The 16,534-nt window shown below is 48.7% G+C and overlaps 1 protein-coding gene across 1 annotated transcript in view; it reads right to left on the bottom strand.

The window, feature by feature from the left end:
* LOC147122784 (axonemal central pair apparatus protein HYDIN-like) overlaps positions 1-16,534 on the bottom strand; it is an 83,898-nt gene that overhangs the window by 50,090 nt on the left and 17,274 nt on the right. Inside the window, exon 5 of the mRNA XM_085963947.1 lies at positions 13,594-13,813. Within this exon, the coding sequence (XP_085820073.1) occupies positions 13,594-13,813 (220 nt within the window). The remainder of the gene's footprint in view (positions 1-13,593; positions 13,814-16,534) is intronic.

Here is a 16,534-nt window from a genome sequence, read left to right as displayed (position 1 = left end):
GCTTCCGATGCTACTGTTTCTGGGGTAGATGCGACCTGTACGTCAGGTTCATCACCAGGTACGTATGGGCGAGGCATGGGGTTGACTTGTTCCTGTGACTCTAGGTTCTGGTCAGTATGGCGTCTCACGATGCTCTCCCCAACATCCACTGTGTACATTAGTGGGCCCTGCCATGTGCATATCATTCCTGGCTGCCATTTTTCTGTTCGGTAGTCGCGGGCCAAGACTGGTTGCCCTGCATTGAAGCTCCTTGTTGGCTTCTCATGGATGTGCTGGAATTGCTTACTCTCAACATCTCTTCGTACGTTTGGTCTGAGCAAATCCAGGCAAGATCTTAACCTTTGGTTAAAGAACATCATGGCTGGGACCTGGTTGGTGACTGCATGTGTCGCAATCCGGTAGGCGAACAGGAAATTGTCCACCTTGTGCTGCAGCGGAATGTTGTCATTGTACATAGCCTTTATTGCCTTCTTAAAGGTTTGTACGAACCTCTCAGCCAATCCATTTGTGGCTGGATGATACGGGACGGATGTGTAATGCCTTACCCCATTCTTTTTCAAGAACCTCCAGAACTCTTCGGACATAAACTGTGGTCCGTTGTCGGAGCAAATCTGTTCTGGCAAGCCATTCCTGGCAAAAATGGTCCGTAGGACTGCAATAGTTTTCTCCGTGGTGGTGGAGGACATCTTGATGACCTCAGGCCATTTCCAGTGCGCATCCACGGCTATTAAAAACATTGAGTGCATGAATGGACCAGCAAAATCAATATGCACCCGTTGCCATGGAGATGAGGGCCACTCCCATGGGTGTAGAGGGGCCTGTGGTGGTGCATTTTGGACTTTCTGGCATCCTGAGCAGCTGTTGGTCAGGTCCTCGATTTGTTTATCGATTCCCGGCCACCACACATAAGCCCTGGCTAGGCTTTTCATTTTTACCCCTCCCAGATGACCCTCATGAAGCTCATTGAGCACTCTATCCCTTAACTTGGGTGGAATTACCACTCGGGATCCATACATCAAGGTCCCCCGGCACACTGACAGCTGTTCTCTCCTTGTCGAGAATGCTGGCAACAGTGAGTCGCCATGTGCTGGCCATCCCTTCACCGTCAAATCATATACCCGAGACAGTGTCGGGTCATTTCGGGTTTCCTTTTCGATACAAGCGTTAGTTACCGGTAGGTATTCAACTATAGTCGAATGGAATATTTCGACAGGATCCACTGCTGGTGCTTCCTCCGCAGTAGGCAGTGGCAGGCGTGATAGCCCATCAGCATTTCCATGCTGTTTCGTGCCCTTATATTCAATCTCATAGTGGTGCGCCCCTAGAAAAAAAGACCATCTTTGTAGTCGTTGCGCAGTCATCACCGGAACGCCCTTCTTCGGATTAAAAATGGAGACAAGAGGTTGGTGGTCAGTCAGCAAGGTGAATTTCTGCCCGTGCAGATAGTGATTGAACTTTTTCACTCCCCACACTAGGCTGAGGGCCTCCCTGTCAATCTGGGCCTAGTTACGCTCGGCTGAGGTTAGTGATTGTGACGCAAAGGCTATTGGCCTCTCTGAGCCGTCCGAGAATTTGTGCGACAGCACCGCTCCAATGCCGTAGGGTGACGCATCACATGCCAACCGAATTGGTAATGCTGGGTTGTAATGGGCCAATACCTCTTTCGATGTGATTAGTGTTTTGCTCTTCTGGAAAGCTCGTCTACATTCGTCACTCCATTTCCATGGCACCCCAGTTTGCAGTAGGGTGTTCAGTGGGTGTAGTATTGTAGACAAATTTGGCAAGAACTTATGGTGGTAGTTTACCAGCCTGAGGAACGACCTCAGTTGTGACACATTTTCCGGTGCTGGAGCCTTGACTACTGCCTCAATCTTCTCTGGGGACTTATGTAACCCCTCTTTATCGATAACATGGCCACAATACGAGATCTGTTTTCTAAAAAACTCGCATTTGGGGCGGTTAGCTTGGAGCCCATATTCCTGCAATCTAGTGAGCACCTGCTCCAGGTTGGCAAGGTGATCACTGTCATTTTTGCCCGTGACCAGGATGTCGTCCAAATAACACTGGGTCCCTGGGATCCCTTGCAGGACTTGTTCCATTGCCCTCTGCCAAATAGCTGGAGCTAATGCTACCCCGAATACCAGCCGGTTGTATTGGTAGAGACCTTTATGGGTGTTGATTGTGAGGTATTATTTTGATGCTTCTTCCACCTGCATTTGCAGATACGCCTGGGCCAGATCAATCTTAGTGAAGCGTTTCCCTCCAGATAGCGAGGCGAAAATATCTTCAATCCGCGGAAGTGGATATTGTACGGTGTGAAGGACCGGGTTCGCTGTTACCTTAAAGTCCCCACAGATGCGAACCTTCCTTGGTTCCCCAGGCGTGCTGCTCAACGACTTTTTCATCACAGGGACGATGGGTGTAGCCCACTCGCTCCAGTCTACCTTGAACAGTACACCTGAACGTTCCAGACTCTCCAGCTCTGCTTCGACGGCTGGGCGGATCGCATAAGGTACCGGTCTGGCCTTAAAAAATTTTGGGCTTGCGTTTTCTTCAATTTTAATCGTCGCTGTAATGCCTTTTAGTGTTCCGAGTCCTTGCTGGAACACTTCTTTCGCGTCAGTTAGGATATTTGACAGTCGCCCAGGTGTGACGTCATCATCCTTTTTGTCAGCCAGAGTCAGTGCCTGTATGGAATGCCAATCCAGTTGTATTTTCCGGATCCATTCACGTCCCAGTAACGGTGGTTCTCCATCTTGCAATACATACAGGTCTAGTTTTGGTGTTTCCTTACCGTTATATATGACGGTCACCCTTATTTTTCCTTTGGGGTAGACTTTTTGCCCCGTGTATGTCGTCAAAATAATTTTTGTGTCTCTCAAGGGTATGTGTGAGAATAGCCGCTCGTAGTCCCGTCGGTTTATGACTGTTAGGGCTGATCCTGTGTCCAATTCCATCTTTACCTGGACTCCTGCTATCTTGAGAGTGACCCAAATGGTTCGGTGATCCTCCGTTGTGATCACATTATGTAGTTTCAGACAACTCAGTTCCCTGCTTTCGGAGTCGTTATCACTCTTTTCTTCGTCTGAACTATTCTCCATCATCTTATGTACCTTCTTGTACATTCCTTTGGTAGGTTTCTTATTGCTGGTTTTCTTTCCCAACCTGCAGACTCGTGCTATGTGTCCTACTTTTCCACACTGTCTGCACACTTTGTCTTTGAACCAGCAATCATTCTGGTCGTGTGTTGTTCTGCCGCAGCGATAGCACTTCTCTGTTCCATATGACATTTCGTTTGTGCCATATTCTTGCGGTCTCTGTTGTATCTCTGCAGCGCCCCGTGCTGCTGCTTCATATGATACCGCAGTGCTGAAAGCCTTTTCCAGCGCAAGGTCCTTTTCAGATAAAAGCCGTTTCTGGGTTCCTTCACTTTGAAGCCCACACACAAACTTGTCCCTTAAGGTATCTGCCAGTCCCGCTCCAAACTGGCAGTGTTTCGATAGTTTGTGCAGTTCTGTTAAATAATCAGCATTGCTTTCATCCTTATGCTGGTTCCGTTTGTGAAACTTGAATCTTTCTGCTATCAGCAGCGGTGTGGGGTTTAAATGTTCCTGTAGTATTGTTACTATGTCTTCAAAACTCTTTTCCATTGGCTTCGTTGGGGTTACTAGATTTCGTAATAAACCATACGTCTTTGCACCCATTAAATTTAACAATACCGACGCTTTCTTGTCATCTGACACCTCATTTGCCTTGCAGTACACCTCTATTCGTTCGACATATGTAGTCCAATCTTCGACTTCATTGTCAAATGCGGTGATACTGCCACTCTTCGGCATTTTGGGTGTGGTTTAAAATGGCGTCTCCCAATGTCTTAAAATGGCGTCTCCCGCGCTTTCCTTCCTCCCACGCTGCTGCCAACACCGCTCCCAGCGGATCTCGTGGCAATGGCAGCGCCCTGTAGGTTTTGCGCACTTCTCCTGCGCTGCTGCCAATGCCGCTCCCGGCGGTTCTCGTGGCAATGGCGGCACCCTGTAGGTTTCGATCGCTTCTCCTGCACTGCTGCCAACGCCGCTCTCGGCGGTCCTCGTGGCAATGGCGGCGCCTCGCGGGTTTCTGCGCGTCTCTCTCTCCCTCTCTTCGACGCTGCTCGGCCCCTGAACACCGGCTGCGCCCTGTGCGCTCTGCACTCTCTCTCTCTCCCCCGTTGACGATGCTCGGCCCTTTACTGTGCCGCTCGGTCGGGCTCTAGCCCGCCGCTGTCCGGGAGGGGTCTGCGCACTACCTGTTGCCAGCCCATTTCGCTGGACCACCTCGACTGGAAAGCCAAGCCTGGCTCTCGACAGCCTCCCCCGCAATTCTCGAGTCTCTGCTGGATGACTGGGCGGTTGCCCGTGGTCGACGCCCGAGTCTCTGGCCTTGACCTCCAATCCACTGCTCTCCAGGAACGAATCCCCGGGAGGTGATGCAGAGTTGCAGGTAGGTTCGAACTTGCCTTGTCGCCAATGTTGTGTCTGGGTATAATAAGACACAGACTGCAGGAGAACGGTATAACAGGTGTTTACTCAAGTGGCTCACAGTGGAACTGATCTGTACAGATTACTACTCAGTGCTATATACAGGTGTGGTCACTGCCGGTACTGCAGTGTACATGAGCTGTAAAAGATAATTCCCCTCTTAAAGGTATATACATTACAGAAGAGATTGTGAGTTTGGGAGATGCTACCAAAGAAGCCTTGGCGAGTTGCTGCAGTGCATCTTGTAGATGGTACACACTGCAGCCACAGTGCGCCGGTGGTGGAGGGAGTGAATGTTTAAGGTGGTGGATGGGGTGCCAATCAAGCAGGCTACTTTGTCCTGGATGGTGTCAAGCTTCTTGAGTGTTGTTGGAGCTGCACTCATCCAGGCAAGTGGAGACTATTCCACCACACTCCTTACTTGTGCCTTGAAGATGGTAGAAAGGCTTTGGGGAGTCAGGAGATGGGACACTCGCCGCAGAATACCCAGCCTCTGACCTGCTCTTGTTGCCACAGTATTTATGTGGCTGGTCCAGTTAAGTTTCTGGTTAATGGTGACCCCCAGGATGTTGATAGTGGGGGATTCGGCGGTGGTAATGCCGTTGAATGTTAGATGAGGAAGGATTGACGAAGATTCAAGTGGAGCATAAACGCCGGCATGGACTGGTTGGGCTGAATGGCCTTTTTCTGTGCTGTGTATTCTCTGTAATTCTATGTAACATGGTGCCTTTCACAACATCAAAACATCCCAAAGTGCTATACAGCTAATGAAGTACATTTTTGAAGTTTAAATGCAGGAAATGCAGTAGCCAATTTGCACACAGCATGATCCCACAAACAGCAATGTGCTAATGACCAGATCATCTGTTTGAATAATGTTGGCTGAGGGATAAATATTGGTGTACTAATTTGTACCAGAATTTCTAAGCTTCAGCTACAGTCAGCAGTTATGTACTTAAGAGTCATAATTCCCATTCTACAAACTGGCATGCGGCCCTGCACCAGTTCCCCATCCCAAGGACAGCATTGTAGATTGTGCAAAACTCCATCAGCTTAGCCAACGAGCCTCTGGAGGATAAAAGTGCTTGTGTAAGCTGCCCTGGTGGGCATGATTAGTGTATTCACCCGAGCACCTGGTTGCAGGAGCACACATCTGCCTGGAAATGATCTTAGCCCACTGGGGACATCTTTTTCCATCCAAAGTAAAAACATAACAAGTTCTCAAATGGAAATGAAAACATGTTGTGTGGTTCAGCATGTTTATGTTGTTCTAATTTAAAACATCCAGCCTGTCAGAATTTACAGAAGGTTGCTTTGGCAGAAGATGTGTGACAGAAAAGATGCAGGAAATGACAGGAGGACAGGACATTTAGTAATCAAAGGGCTAATTATTAATCCCATACACGTCTTGGGTTCAACGTGCCTTTCAAATGGTGGCAGTATTTTTCTTAACAGTTTATAAAAAGAGACAAAGTGCAGATTGGCACCGAATCGCAGGTGGTGGTGGGAGGGGCTATAAATTGACTATGGTGCTGGCTGAGAACAATTCAAGAGGTGAGCAGGTGGCAAGACCCAAGTGTCCTCTTGTGAGCTCCCAAAGTCAGCATGGGACAGCAAAAGGAGGTACAAAGTGGGGAAATGATGAGTTCTCTACCAAGGAGGGAGAGAAAATTGGAGAAGATTATTCTAGCACAATTCCAATGGTGGAGGTGTAGGAGCTTCCAGGAAGGAAGGAAACAATAACAGAGGAGAAGGAGAAAACATCAGGAAGCTGTGTCATCCTGTTGGACGGTTAAAGGAGTTTTTGGAAGAACTCCATAACAAAACCATCATCCCAAGGGTGATTATCAACCACACTGTCAATTAGAAGAAACAAGAAATGCGATAAGAAAGTCACCAGAAATGCGGGGGTGTACATATCAGGAAAGGATGAACAGGCTGGGTCTCTTTTCTCTTGAAAAAAGGCTGAGGGGTGACCTAATATAGGACTTTAAAATTATGGAAGGTTTTGATAGAGTGGATACAGAGAGAATGTTTCCACTTGTGGGGAAGAGCATAACTAGAGGCCATCAACATAAGGCAGTCACCAAGAAATCCAATAGGGAATTCAGAAGAAACTTCTTTACCCAAAGAGTAGTGAGAATGTGGAACTCGCTACCACAGGGAGTGGTTGAAGCAAATAGTATGGATGCATTTAAGGGGAGGCTGGACAAACATATGAGGGAGAAGGGAATAGAGGGTTTTGCTGATAGATTTAGATGAGGAAAGATGGGAGGAGGCTCAGGTGGAGCATAAACGCCGGCATGGACTGGTTGGGCTGAATGGCTTGTTTCTGTGCTGTATATCCTATGTAATCCTATGTAAAACATTTTCCTAAAAATGTAACTGGCACAACAACTCCCCTTGCCCACTAGCTTTAACTAGAATTATGGGTAATTTGATCCACTAACCAACTTGAATAATATCATGAGAGAACGGTTAGAAGTGGTGAGTGCAGGGAGATCGGCCAGGATTTCCAATTCCAAAGTTGGTGTGTGGACAGGATCAAACTCCATAGTCAAAATGAAAACTGTCATCACATGGAGAGATGGGTGGGTGTTGCCTTTTCTCTATGGCAACATGCCAGCTATTAGTTGCATCACAAAATATTGACATTTGTACAGAAACGGACTTAAAATAGTCAACCCATTATTCGCATGGTGACACCTGTGTAAAAAAGGATGTTGTTATGGTCTTGGTCCCCCATGATGAAATACACATTAAATTATGTGGCGCGTTTATCAAAAGAAATTTGAGGATTGTAATTGGATCATCAACTCCCCTTTAATTAGAAGTGTGGGTTACTCTATCCAGGAACTACTTTGAATAATAACGAGGGATCCAAGAGGTGGGGGAAGGGGAGAGGTCAATACACCTATAAAGAAAATAATGGTCGTCTTTATGTGTATATGTTATAATGGTGACAGTGTGGCTGAAAATCTCCTCCAGGGGTCAATGCTGGAGTCCCTCTAAGTTCCAAGCACTGGTTAGCAAACTCCTGAGGTTGTGTTTGGAGCCATGTGTTTTTCAAGTCCTTCCGAAGGAGAACCAGATCCTGAACTATAATTTACTGCTCACAGTTCCCAAGAAGCTCCATTTTCATACATCCGTCAAATGTCATTGTCAGAATGGCCTGGTCCTGGATTACCCCTGATTATTTACCACTAACGACTGTGTTGCACTGTACCTCACAATAATTAATGGTCTCACCAGCTGCTTTGCTCTCAAACTAGATCTCCTCTACTCAGCATAAACTGATTCCTCATCTCCTGCAAGCACTCAACAAAGCAGTAGTTGGCACCTCTGAACATATCTCAAAAGAAATATCATGCACAAGGTCTGACAATATAAACGTTTGGACAACAAGCAAGAGGCTGCTATCTCTCACTGGCACACAGTCAGAAGTCCAAGAAATCCTGGTGTATTACGCTAAGCAAGTCATAAGCAGTACTGCAGAGCACCATATCCTATCCATCCAACTCACATCTCTAGTTGAATGAAAGACACGGTGTGGTAGCAGCCAAAATGCAGAATTGGTCCAATAGGTAAGGATGATCAGAGAACCTAAAGGACAGGGAAGTCCCCCCTCCATTCGGGCCGGGGATCAGCCTATGACATCACCTGTACAAACTAGGGGAGGGATGTTTACATCTGGCAAAGATTTAAGGCAAATCTGATCTATGTTATAATTTGAAGAAGGAATTCATTACTTCAACCGGGTTTATAGTTTGCTGGTAGCAATGTAGATTTGACAAATTACTTTTCAGTGCTTTTCTCTCCATGTTGCAAGTATTCTTTATCAGGGAAGCAGTATATTTTTGAAGTGGTACCTCACGGTTTCCACGTGGGCTGGGCTGGGCTGGGACACTCCCCTCCCCTTATACTGAGCTCTCTGGACCCAGTCCCACAAACTCAAGGGGGGAAAATTCAGTATCGACCATTTTGGGTCGCTAACATCGCCAGGGTGCTAACTTTAGCGCCCGACGCTAATTAGCGCTGGCGACTGCAAAATTCAGTTTTAGCTCCCCAAGAGGGAGGTGGAGTGCTAATTCAAGTGCTCCACTTCCTTCTTAGCATGCTAACCCCGAATATCAGGGTGATGCGTTCTGCAGCGTTATGCACTGGGCCATGTAGCACTGCCGCATGGAAGGGCTCTTCCCCTCATTAAAGGGGAGGGCCCAAGCCCACAACTCTGCGGGGCCCTACCTGGACCACCGGGGAGCGGAGTGCTGTGCCAGCAGCCCGGCATACAAGAGGAGTCACGAACCCCGTGTTCAAAGACGCAACGAGCCGCGACAAGTTGGCCGATTCCTCGCCCGCCGCTTCCCGTTTACTTATTGCCCCGCGAGCCTCCTGCCGCTCCATTCCCACCCCCTGAATCAGTCGCTGTCACCGCCCGGCGCAGATTCAGGGGGCGCGGGCCAATTTTGCAGGCGGGGCGAAAACGGGGCGCTGCGCACGGTGATGACGTCGTCATGGCCTACGCTGTACAGCGGGATGCTACCGGTTACTGCCGCCGCTAAACTCCCACTGAATTTAGCAGGAATCATTAGCGGCGCCGCTCCCGGGTGAAAAGTTGTTAGCGCGCCCCCCACCCCTGCCCCCGGAGGCGCTAAGGTACCCAATTTCTAGCCCAAGGTCTTTAACTGTTTCAGGAGGGTATCCGAGCCTCCCTTTGTTTTTTGTGGTGACTCCCTATTCCCTGAGGTTGATGAATTTATGTAGAGAGTAGTGTGCAGTTTTACTTTGCTCCGTTCCACGTCAGATGATCTTTCGTTTTGACGCACAACTGGACACACATTTCTCTCCATCTTGTAAGTTAGTAACAACCAGCAATTGCTGCCCAACTGAGAGCCTGGGTCAACTAATCTGCTCTGGGGTCCCTTGTAGTTCACTTTACAAGTGGTGCATGTTCTGAGGGATACTGTGAGTAGTGTATTGGGCAGATCTCATTTCATGTTGGTTGAAGGTACACTTTAGTGTTGTGATGAGCATTCAACAATCTGCTGTTTTCTTCATTTTTTTCATGTTTAACAAACTTGTTCATTTCAGGGCTCCACAAGGGAATGCTGTGTGTAAACATTGTAATGGAGCAATGAGCTCGGATAATGCGCAGCAACGGATCTCCCTCATGGCCTATCTGTTACACAGTGTTGGAAGTAAAGTGTCAGCTCATTAATCGTTCACTGACAAAAGCAACAAGTAGTCAAGCTGCACAGACCAGAAGGTCCAAGATGTGATCCCTGGTCTGAGCTGAGCTGGCTAATTACAGCCAAGCAGTAGTAGAGCTGGTATAATAGGTCTAAGTGCCCTGGCCCATGGAGGAAGGAAATCAGCCAGGAAATTGTCAGGTGAGTGTGTGTGACTGTTGGTCAAATAGCCCCAGTGTTTAGGCTCCCACATGAAGAATGGTCACTTGGGCTAGGTACCAGGGGTGACTGATATCTGTGGATCTGTACCCGTGCCCCACTTTGCTCCCAGAATTATTGGGGGGTCAGGGGGGGCGCAGGCCCTCCGGCTTGCACTCTGGCCTTCACCCCATTCCGAATCCGGGAAACAGGCTCACTCGCACAAAGGTGCTGGGCACTCATAGAAACATAGAAACATAGAAGATAGGCCATTCGGCCCCTCGAGCCTGCTCCGCCTTTCGATGAGATCATGGTTGATCATCCAAACTCAGTACCCCGTACCTGCCTTCTCCCCATATCCCTTGATACCTTTAGCTCTAAGAAATATATCTAACTCCTTCTTGAATATATTTAAAGACTTGGCCTCAACCGCCTTCTGTGGTAGAGAATTCCACAGGTTCACCACTCCCTGGGTGAAGAAATTCTTCCTCATCTCTGTCCTAAATGGCTTACCACTTATCCTTAGACTATGACCCCTGGTTCTGGACTCTCCAACCATCGGGAACATTCTACCTGCATCTAGTTTGTCCAGACCTGTCAGAATTTTATAAGTTTCGATGAGATCCCCTCTCATTCTTCTAAACTCCAGCGAGTATAAGCCCAATCGACCCAATCTCTCCTCATACGTCATTCCTGCCATCCCAGGGATCAGCCTTGTGAATCTTCGCTGAACTCCTTCCATGGCAAGAACATCCTTCCTCAGTTAAGGTGATCAAAACTGCACACAGTACTCAAGGTGTGGTCACACCAAGGCCCTGTACAACTGCAGCAGGACATCCTTGCTCCTGTACTCAAACCCTTTTGCTATGAAGGCCAACATACCATTTGCCTTCTTCACCACCTGCTGCACCTGCATGCTTACCTTCAGCGACTGGTGCACAAGGACACCCAGGTCTCGTTGCACTTCCCCTTCTCCCAATCTATTGCCATTCAGATAATAGTCTGCCTTTCTGTTTTTGACACCAAAGTGGATAACCTCGCATTTATCCACGTTATATTGCATCTGCCACGCTTCTGCCCAATCACCCAACCTGTCCAAATCATCCTGGAGTTTCTCGGTATCCTCCTCGCAGCACACACGCCCACCCAGCTTTGTGTTGTCTGCAAACTTGGAGATATTACATCTAGTTCCCTTATCTAGATCATTAATGTATATTGTGAATAGCTGGGGTCCAAGGACCGATCCCTGCGGTACCCCACTAGTCACTGCCTGCCACTCGGAAAAAGACCCGTTAATTCCTACTCTCTGCTTTCTGTCCGCCAACCAGTTCTCCATCCAAGTCAATACCTTGCCCCCAATCCCATATGCCTTAACTTTACACGCTAATCTCTTATGCGGTACCAATTACGGCACCCCCTGGCGCTCGCCCTGTCAGGGACCAGGAAACTTGGAGCGGCACCTTGGGGCGAGAGGCCGGTATTCCATGAGGATGCAATCCACTCTTCAGCAGCTGCTTTCCTAACAGCAATAGGCCCGTCACCGCCACGCATGCTTTAAGTTGACGGCAGTAAAGGTGGAACTAGCGGGATTTCTGTTGGGGGGGGCGGGTGGGATGGATTCATTACCCTGCCAGTCCCACCTCTTTTGGTGAGATCAGGACATAAGAGGGCAGGCACCCCTTGCACCAACCCGCCCCAGCAGAATTCCAAAACTAGAACGGAGAACTGGGTCCTGCCTCCCAACCCCCCCACCCCGCCGGACCCGGGTCCTTCTTCCACCCTCCCTGATCCCGGAAAGGCCTAGGCCTTGGGGAAGGGGCAGGAAAGAAGAACGATTTAGAGAAAGAGAAAAAACATGGAGCCCATTCTTCCACTTATTTTTCCTGTCCTCACAAAGTACCAGTCATATTTTAGCAAGGACCTGCTCAGTGTGGGATAACTTCTGGGTTAAAAGGGTCACTTTTAACTCTGTTGATCCGACCTTCTTTAACCACTTACTGCAATTTAGAAAAAAACCCTGATCTCAGCCCTGTGGTGTAGGGAGTCTTTCCACTGAGAGAGATGGAATATCCCACTGGACTACAACCTCTCCCCCACACACATTTCCAAGCAGCAAGCTGCAGAAGACTAGGGACAGAGCACCTGCTGACCTTCTTGACTGGGATGGTGCAAAGCACAGAGGGACCAGTAAAAGGGGGAGAAGATACCTTAGAAATGGAGGGGGGAACAAGGGGTGATTCTTGTGTCTCTGCGGGTTTGAGTTTTGAGCTATGAACGCTCTCACATTTAATGCATTTGCAAAACTGTCACCTGCCGCTCTGAAGTGCTGCCCACTGTCACTCCTGATGATTCCACCCTCCCATTTAAGGTGAAGCTTCAGGTTCCACCATCCCACCCAGATTCCCACCTGCACATCGGCCAGATGCCTGTGAGTGAGCGCATTCCACACTGGCAGCTTGCCGACTGCATTATCATGAGGACCCCGATCCCGTGGATTGGGGATCCTGCTGACCCCTCTGGGCAGCTGCTGCCCCATCTATCGACCACCCGATCTATGCACAGCACCAAGATAGACCCCAGGAAGTGGCACCCTCGAGGGGAATTCACCCCAGGGCTACACATGTGAAATAAAGTTCTTCTGGGCTCTATAACTTGGGAGAATTACAATGGTCATGTTTGAGCTCTGTGAATGTTAAATGCGGTGTTTGCAATGTACATGAACTATAGGTCAGAGATGGGTATAAAGCAGCTTCACCACAATCGAAAAGATGCACAAAATAAAGTTGCAGCTCACATCCTTCTGGTGCGATTTAATGCTTGCGAGCAAAGCTTCACTCTCAGTTTATACTCCGCCAGTGAGGCAAGTTGTACTGAAGTGCCGTTTGATCCACACATGCTTGCTTTTCAGCAGAGGTTACCGGGCAGGATTTCCCCTACCCGAGCCTGGCAGACTGAGGCCCAGGGGGATTGTGGAGCCCCATGCCCTGCTGCTGTCCTGAATGAGACCAGCTGACTTTGAGCAGTCTGGAGATCTATCCAGTATGTGGGCCCAGCCACACACTATCTTAACTCACTCGACTGTAGAAAGCGAGCGGTACCTTGCGTCACTGCTCCACCTGGCCCAGACACACTCTGGGCTCACCTGTGACCTCGCAGATATTTTGGGATCTTCAGCCAAGTGTGTTGGACCCCTCTGGAGCGGTAACGTTCATGTTCGTGCCCATGATACCTTTATTGCCAATAGATTACCATCGGTGCAGCTTCAGACTGATAAGGAATTTCTAAGATGTAAACCAGTTTCCAAGAGGGCAATTTTAACCCAGTTGGGAAACTGATGGGATTGGGTACAATGCTGAATTCACACCCTGCCTGAAGAAAGAAAGCGAGAAAGAAAGAAAGAGAAAGAAAGAAACAAGGAGAGAGAAAAAAAGAGAGAGAGAAAAAGAGAGAAATAAAGAAAGAAACAGAGAAAGGAGAAAAACAGTGAAAGGAGAGAAAGGAGAGAGAACGAAAGAGAGAAAGAAAGAGATAAAAAGAAAAAAGAGGGAGAGAGGGAGAAAGGAAGAAAGGGAGAAAAAGAGAAAGGGAGAAAGTAAGAAAGAAAGAACTTGCATTTATATAGCACCTTTAATGTCCTTTTACAGCCAATGAAGTACTTCTGAAGTGTAGTCACTGTTGTAATGCAGTACCTCTTTCATGGCTGTTGCTGCCACACACGATCCGGTCAGGTAGATCTGGAGAGGTTTGGCTCCCTCAATGAAGCAGTTCAGATTTTCCAGACAAATGTCTGCGTTAATTGCAGCAGGATGGAATGCCACCTCCAAGGACATTTCCATTCCTGGGGAGATATAGCCCTCCACAGGGGTGATCGAAAAGTTCAGCTTAAACTTCTCAATGTCCCACCTAAAGCTGCAACATGAAAGTGGTGGAGGAGAAAGTTTAATTTCTGGAAGGTGCAATGCAACAACAACAACCACAACAACTTGTATTTATATAGCACCTTTAACGTGTAAAACTTCCCAAGGCACAGAATTTGACACTGGGCCACATAAAGAGATATTAGGACAGGTGACCAAAAGCTTGGTCAAACAGGTAGGTTTTAAGGCGCGTCTTAAAGGAAGAGAGAGAGGTAGCGAGGCGGAGAGGTTTAAGGAGCGAATTCCAGAGCTTAGTGCCCAGATAGTTGAAGACACGGCTGTCAATGTTGGACTAAAGGAAATCGGGGATGTGCAAGAGGCTAGAATTGAATGAGTGGAGAGATCTCGGAGTGTTGTAGGGCTGGAGGAAGTAGTGAACACAATTTAGTTCAGCAACAGTGATGGCTCACGAGTTTGGTTCCTGTAGTGCTGTGTCAGAACATAAACCTTTCCAGTTTTACTTCACTTAACTGTTTATAATAGAGTTTGTAATTCACATCCTTTCGCAGGTCGGTCTTTTTGTTTCTTAACACAGTGAGCCGCTTTGTTAAACCAAAATTAGGGGGTGCGAAATTCGGTTATGCCCCATTTGGGGGCGGTAACCAAGTTAAGGCCGGACATTTAGCTCCCCATGCGGTAGTACCGCCCCGGCCGCTAAATTCGGCTTATCGCCCCATACAGGAAGTGGAGCGCAATCTCGGGCGCTACACTTCCTGGTGGGGCGGTAACCGAGGTGATGTCGGGGTGTGATCGGCAGTGCCCGGCGGAGGCTCGGCAGAGCGCCGCCACGTTTCAACACCCCTCCCCTTCAGTTAAAAGGGAGGGCCGCTGTGCACTCTGCAGAGCCTCCGATGGCTCACACTAGGCCACCAGGGCAGCGTGGTGCCGCAGCCGCAGCCCGGCACCAAGATGTGGTACCGGGCTGCGTGATGGTGGTCACGGCCCACAATGAAGGGCCGGCCTGGTGGTCGGCCAAAAAAAGAAAATGGTGGCGCGGGTCGTGGCCGCACCTCCCCTTTAAATACCGCCCCGCGAGCGGAGGTCGGCACGGTTCACGACCCACGAGGCTGGCGCTGACATCACCCATTGTAGCCTCGCGGGGCGCAGCTGAATTTCTGCTGCAAGGTGGTAAGGGGCCGCAGCGGGTCGCTAAGGCGCATGGCAATGATGTCATCCCTGGCGGCGCAGTGGCCCAGTGCTATTGGGTAGTGCCTCAGCAACGCCCCGCCGAATTTCTCGGGGGGCGTTTTTCCCTCCCCCCGGCGATAAGCCCTTTGTGCCCCGCAAGCGCCATCCCCCTGGGCACAGTGAGGGTCCTCACACCCAGTAAAGCAAATCTCCAACATGAACATGCCAGTATGGAAGATGCTTTGCCGCATGCAAGACGCAGAAGACCTACCCTCCATACATTTTCGATTCTCAGCAACAGTGAGGAGTGTTAATGCTGGGAAATGGAACATTTCCCAATTCAGGCAGTCCGTATCAGTATCAAACACTACCCAGCCAGTTGTAGCATGATGAGACGCAGAGCAAAGCTTCCTCAACTCTGCCCCAACAACATGCCTCAGCTATTTTTAAAAAAAATTGGATCCTTGGCTTTACAATCAGAGGCGTAGAGTACAAAAGCAAGGAAGTTATGCTAAACCTTTCTAAATCACTGGTTAGGCCCCAGCTGGAGTATTGTGTTAAATTCTGGGCACCACACTTTAGGAAGGATGTCAAGGTCTTGGGGAGGTCACAGAGGAGATTTACTAGAATGCTACCAGGGATGAGGGACTTCAGTTATGTGGAGAGACTGGAGAAGCTGAGGTTTTCTCCATAGAGCAGAAAAAGTTGAGCGATTTAATCGCGGTGTTCAAAATCACAAGGGGTTTTGACAGAGTAGATAGAGTGAAACTGTTTCCACTTGCAGGAGGGTCAGTAACCAAAGGACACAGATTGGCAAAAAATCCAGGGGAGAGATGAGGAGAGATATTTACTCAGTATGTTATGATCTGGAATGCACTGCCTGAAAGGGTGGTGGAAGCAGATTCAATAATAACTTTCGAAAGGGAATTAGATAAATACTTGAAAAGGAGAAAATTGCAGGGCTATGGGAAAAGAGCAGGGGAGTGGGACTAATTGGACAGCTCTACCAAAGGGCTGGCACAGGCACAATGTGCCAAATGGCCTCCTTCTGTGCTATATAATTCTATGATTCTTGCTCCAGCTCATTGGAAACTGGATGAAGGCTGGCCAAATCGATTTAATGCAGGGTGCCTACACACGCTGATTTTCCGATCTTCCTAGGTCATCATCGGAATGCACAAAAGCAGAGCAGAGGTGTGTACCTGCCACTGTAAAGGAGGGAGAACCGAAGGAGGCACCACGCTGTGTCTGGGGTCATACACAACATGCCAGCTGACTTAGACTGGCACAGGCAGGGTGCTGAATACAGTCATCTATGTACTTAAGGGGGATTGACGAACACTTCTTTTCCAACGCCATTGATAGGCGAATGGATTGATCGCCTGGGTTTGAACCTTATCTTTGCAGCGGCTGGATTCAAGGCCAGGGGTTGGTGCCCTTGCTGCACACTGGGAAAAAAAACGGCCCTCCTGAGTTTCGGAAAGCCTCAGAGATAGTAATCTGAAATAACAACAGCAAACCGGTGCCGGCCAGTCAGCATTAGAAGAGAAAGACAGGGTACCACTTGGGTTGGGAAAGGTAGGTG

The sequence above is a fragment of the Somniosus microcephalus genome, chromosome 2 (assembly GCF_052327205.1).
Source record: "Somniosus microcephalus isolate GS21.2 chromosome 2, FLI_Smic_1.0, whole genome shotgun sequence".
In the NCBI taxonomy this organism is placed as follows: domain Eukaryota; kingdom Metazoa; phylum Chordata; class Chondrichthyes; order Squaliformes; family Somniosidae; genus Somniosus; species Somniosus microcephalus.
The sequence above is the reverse complement of the archived record's forward strand: the minus strand, read 5'-3'. Positions and strand labels throughout refer to the sequence as shown.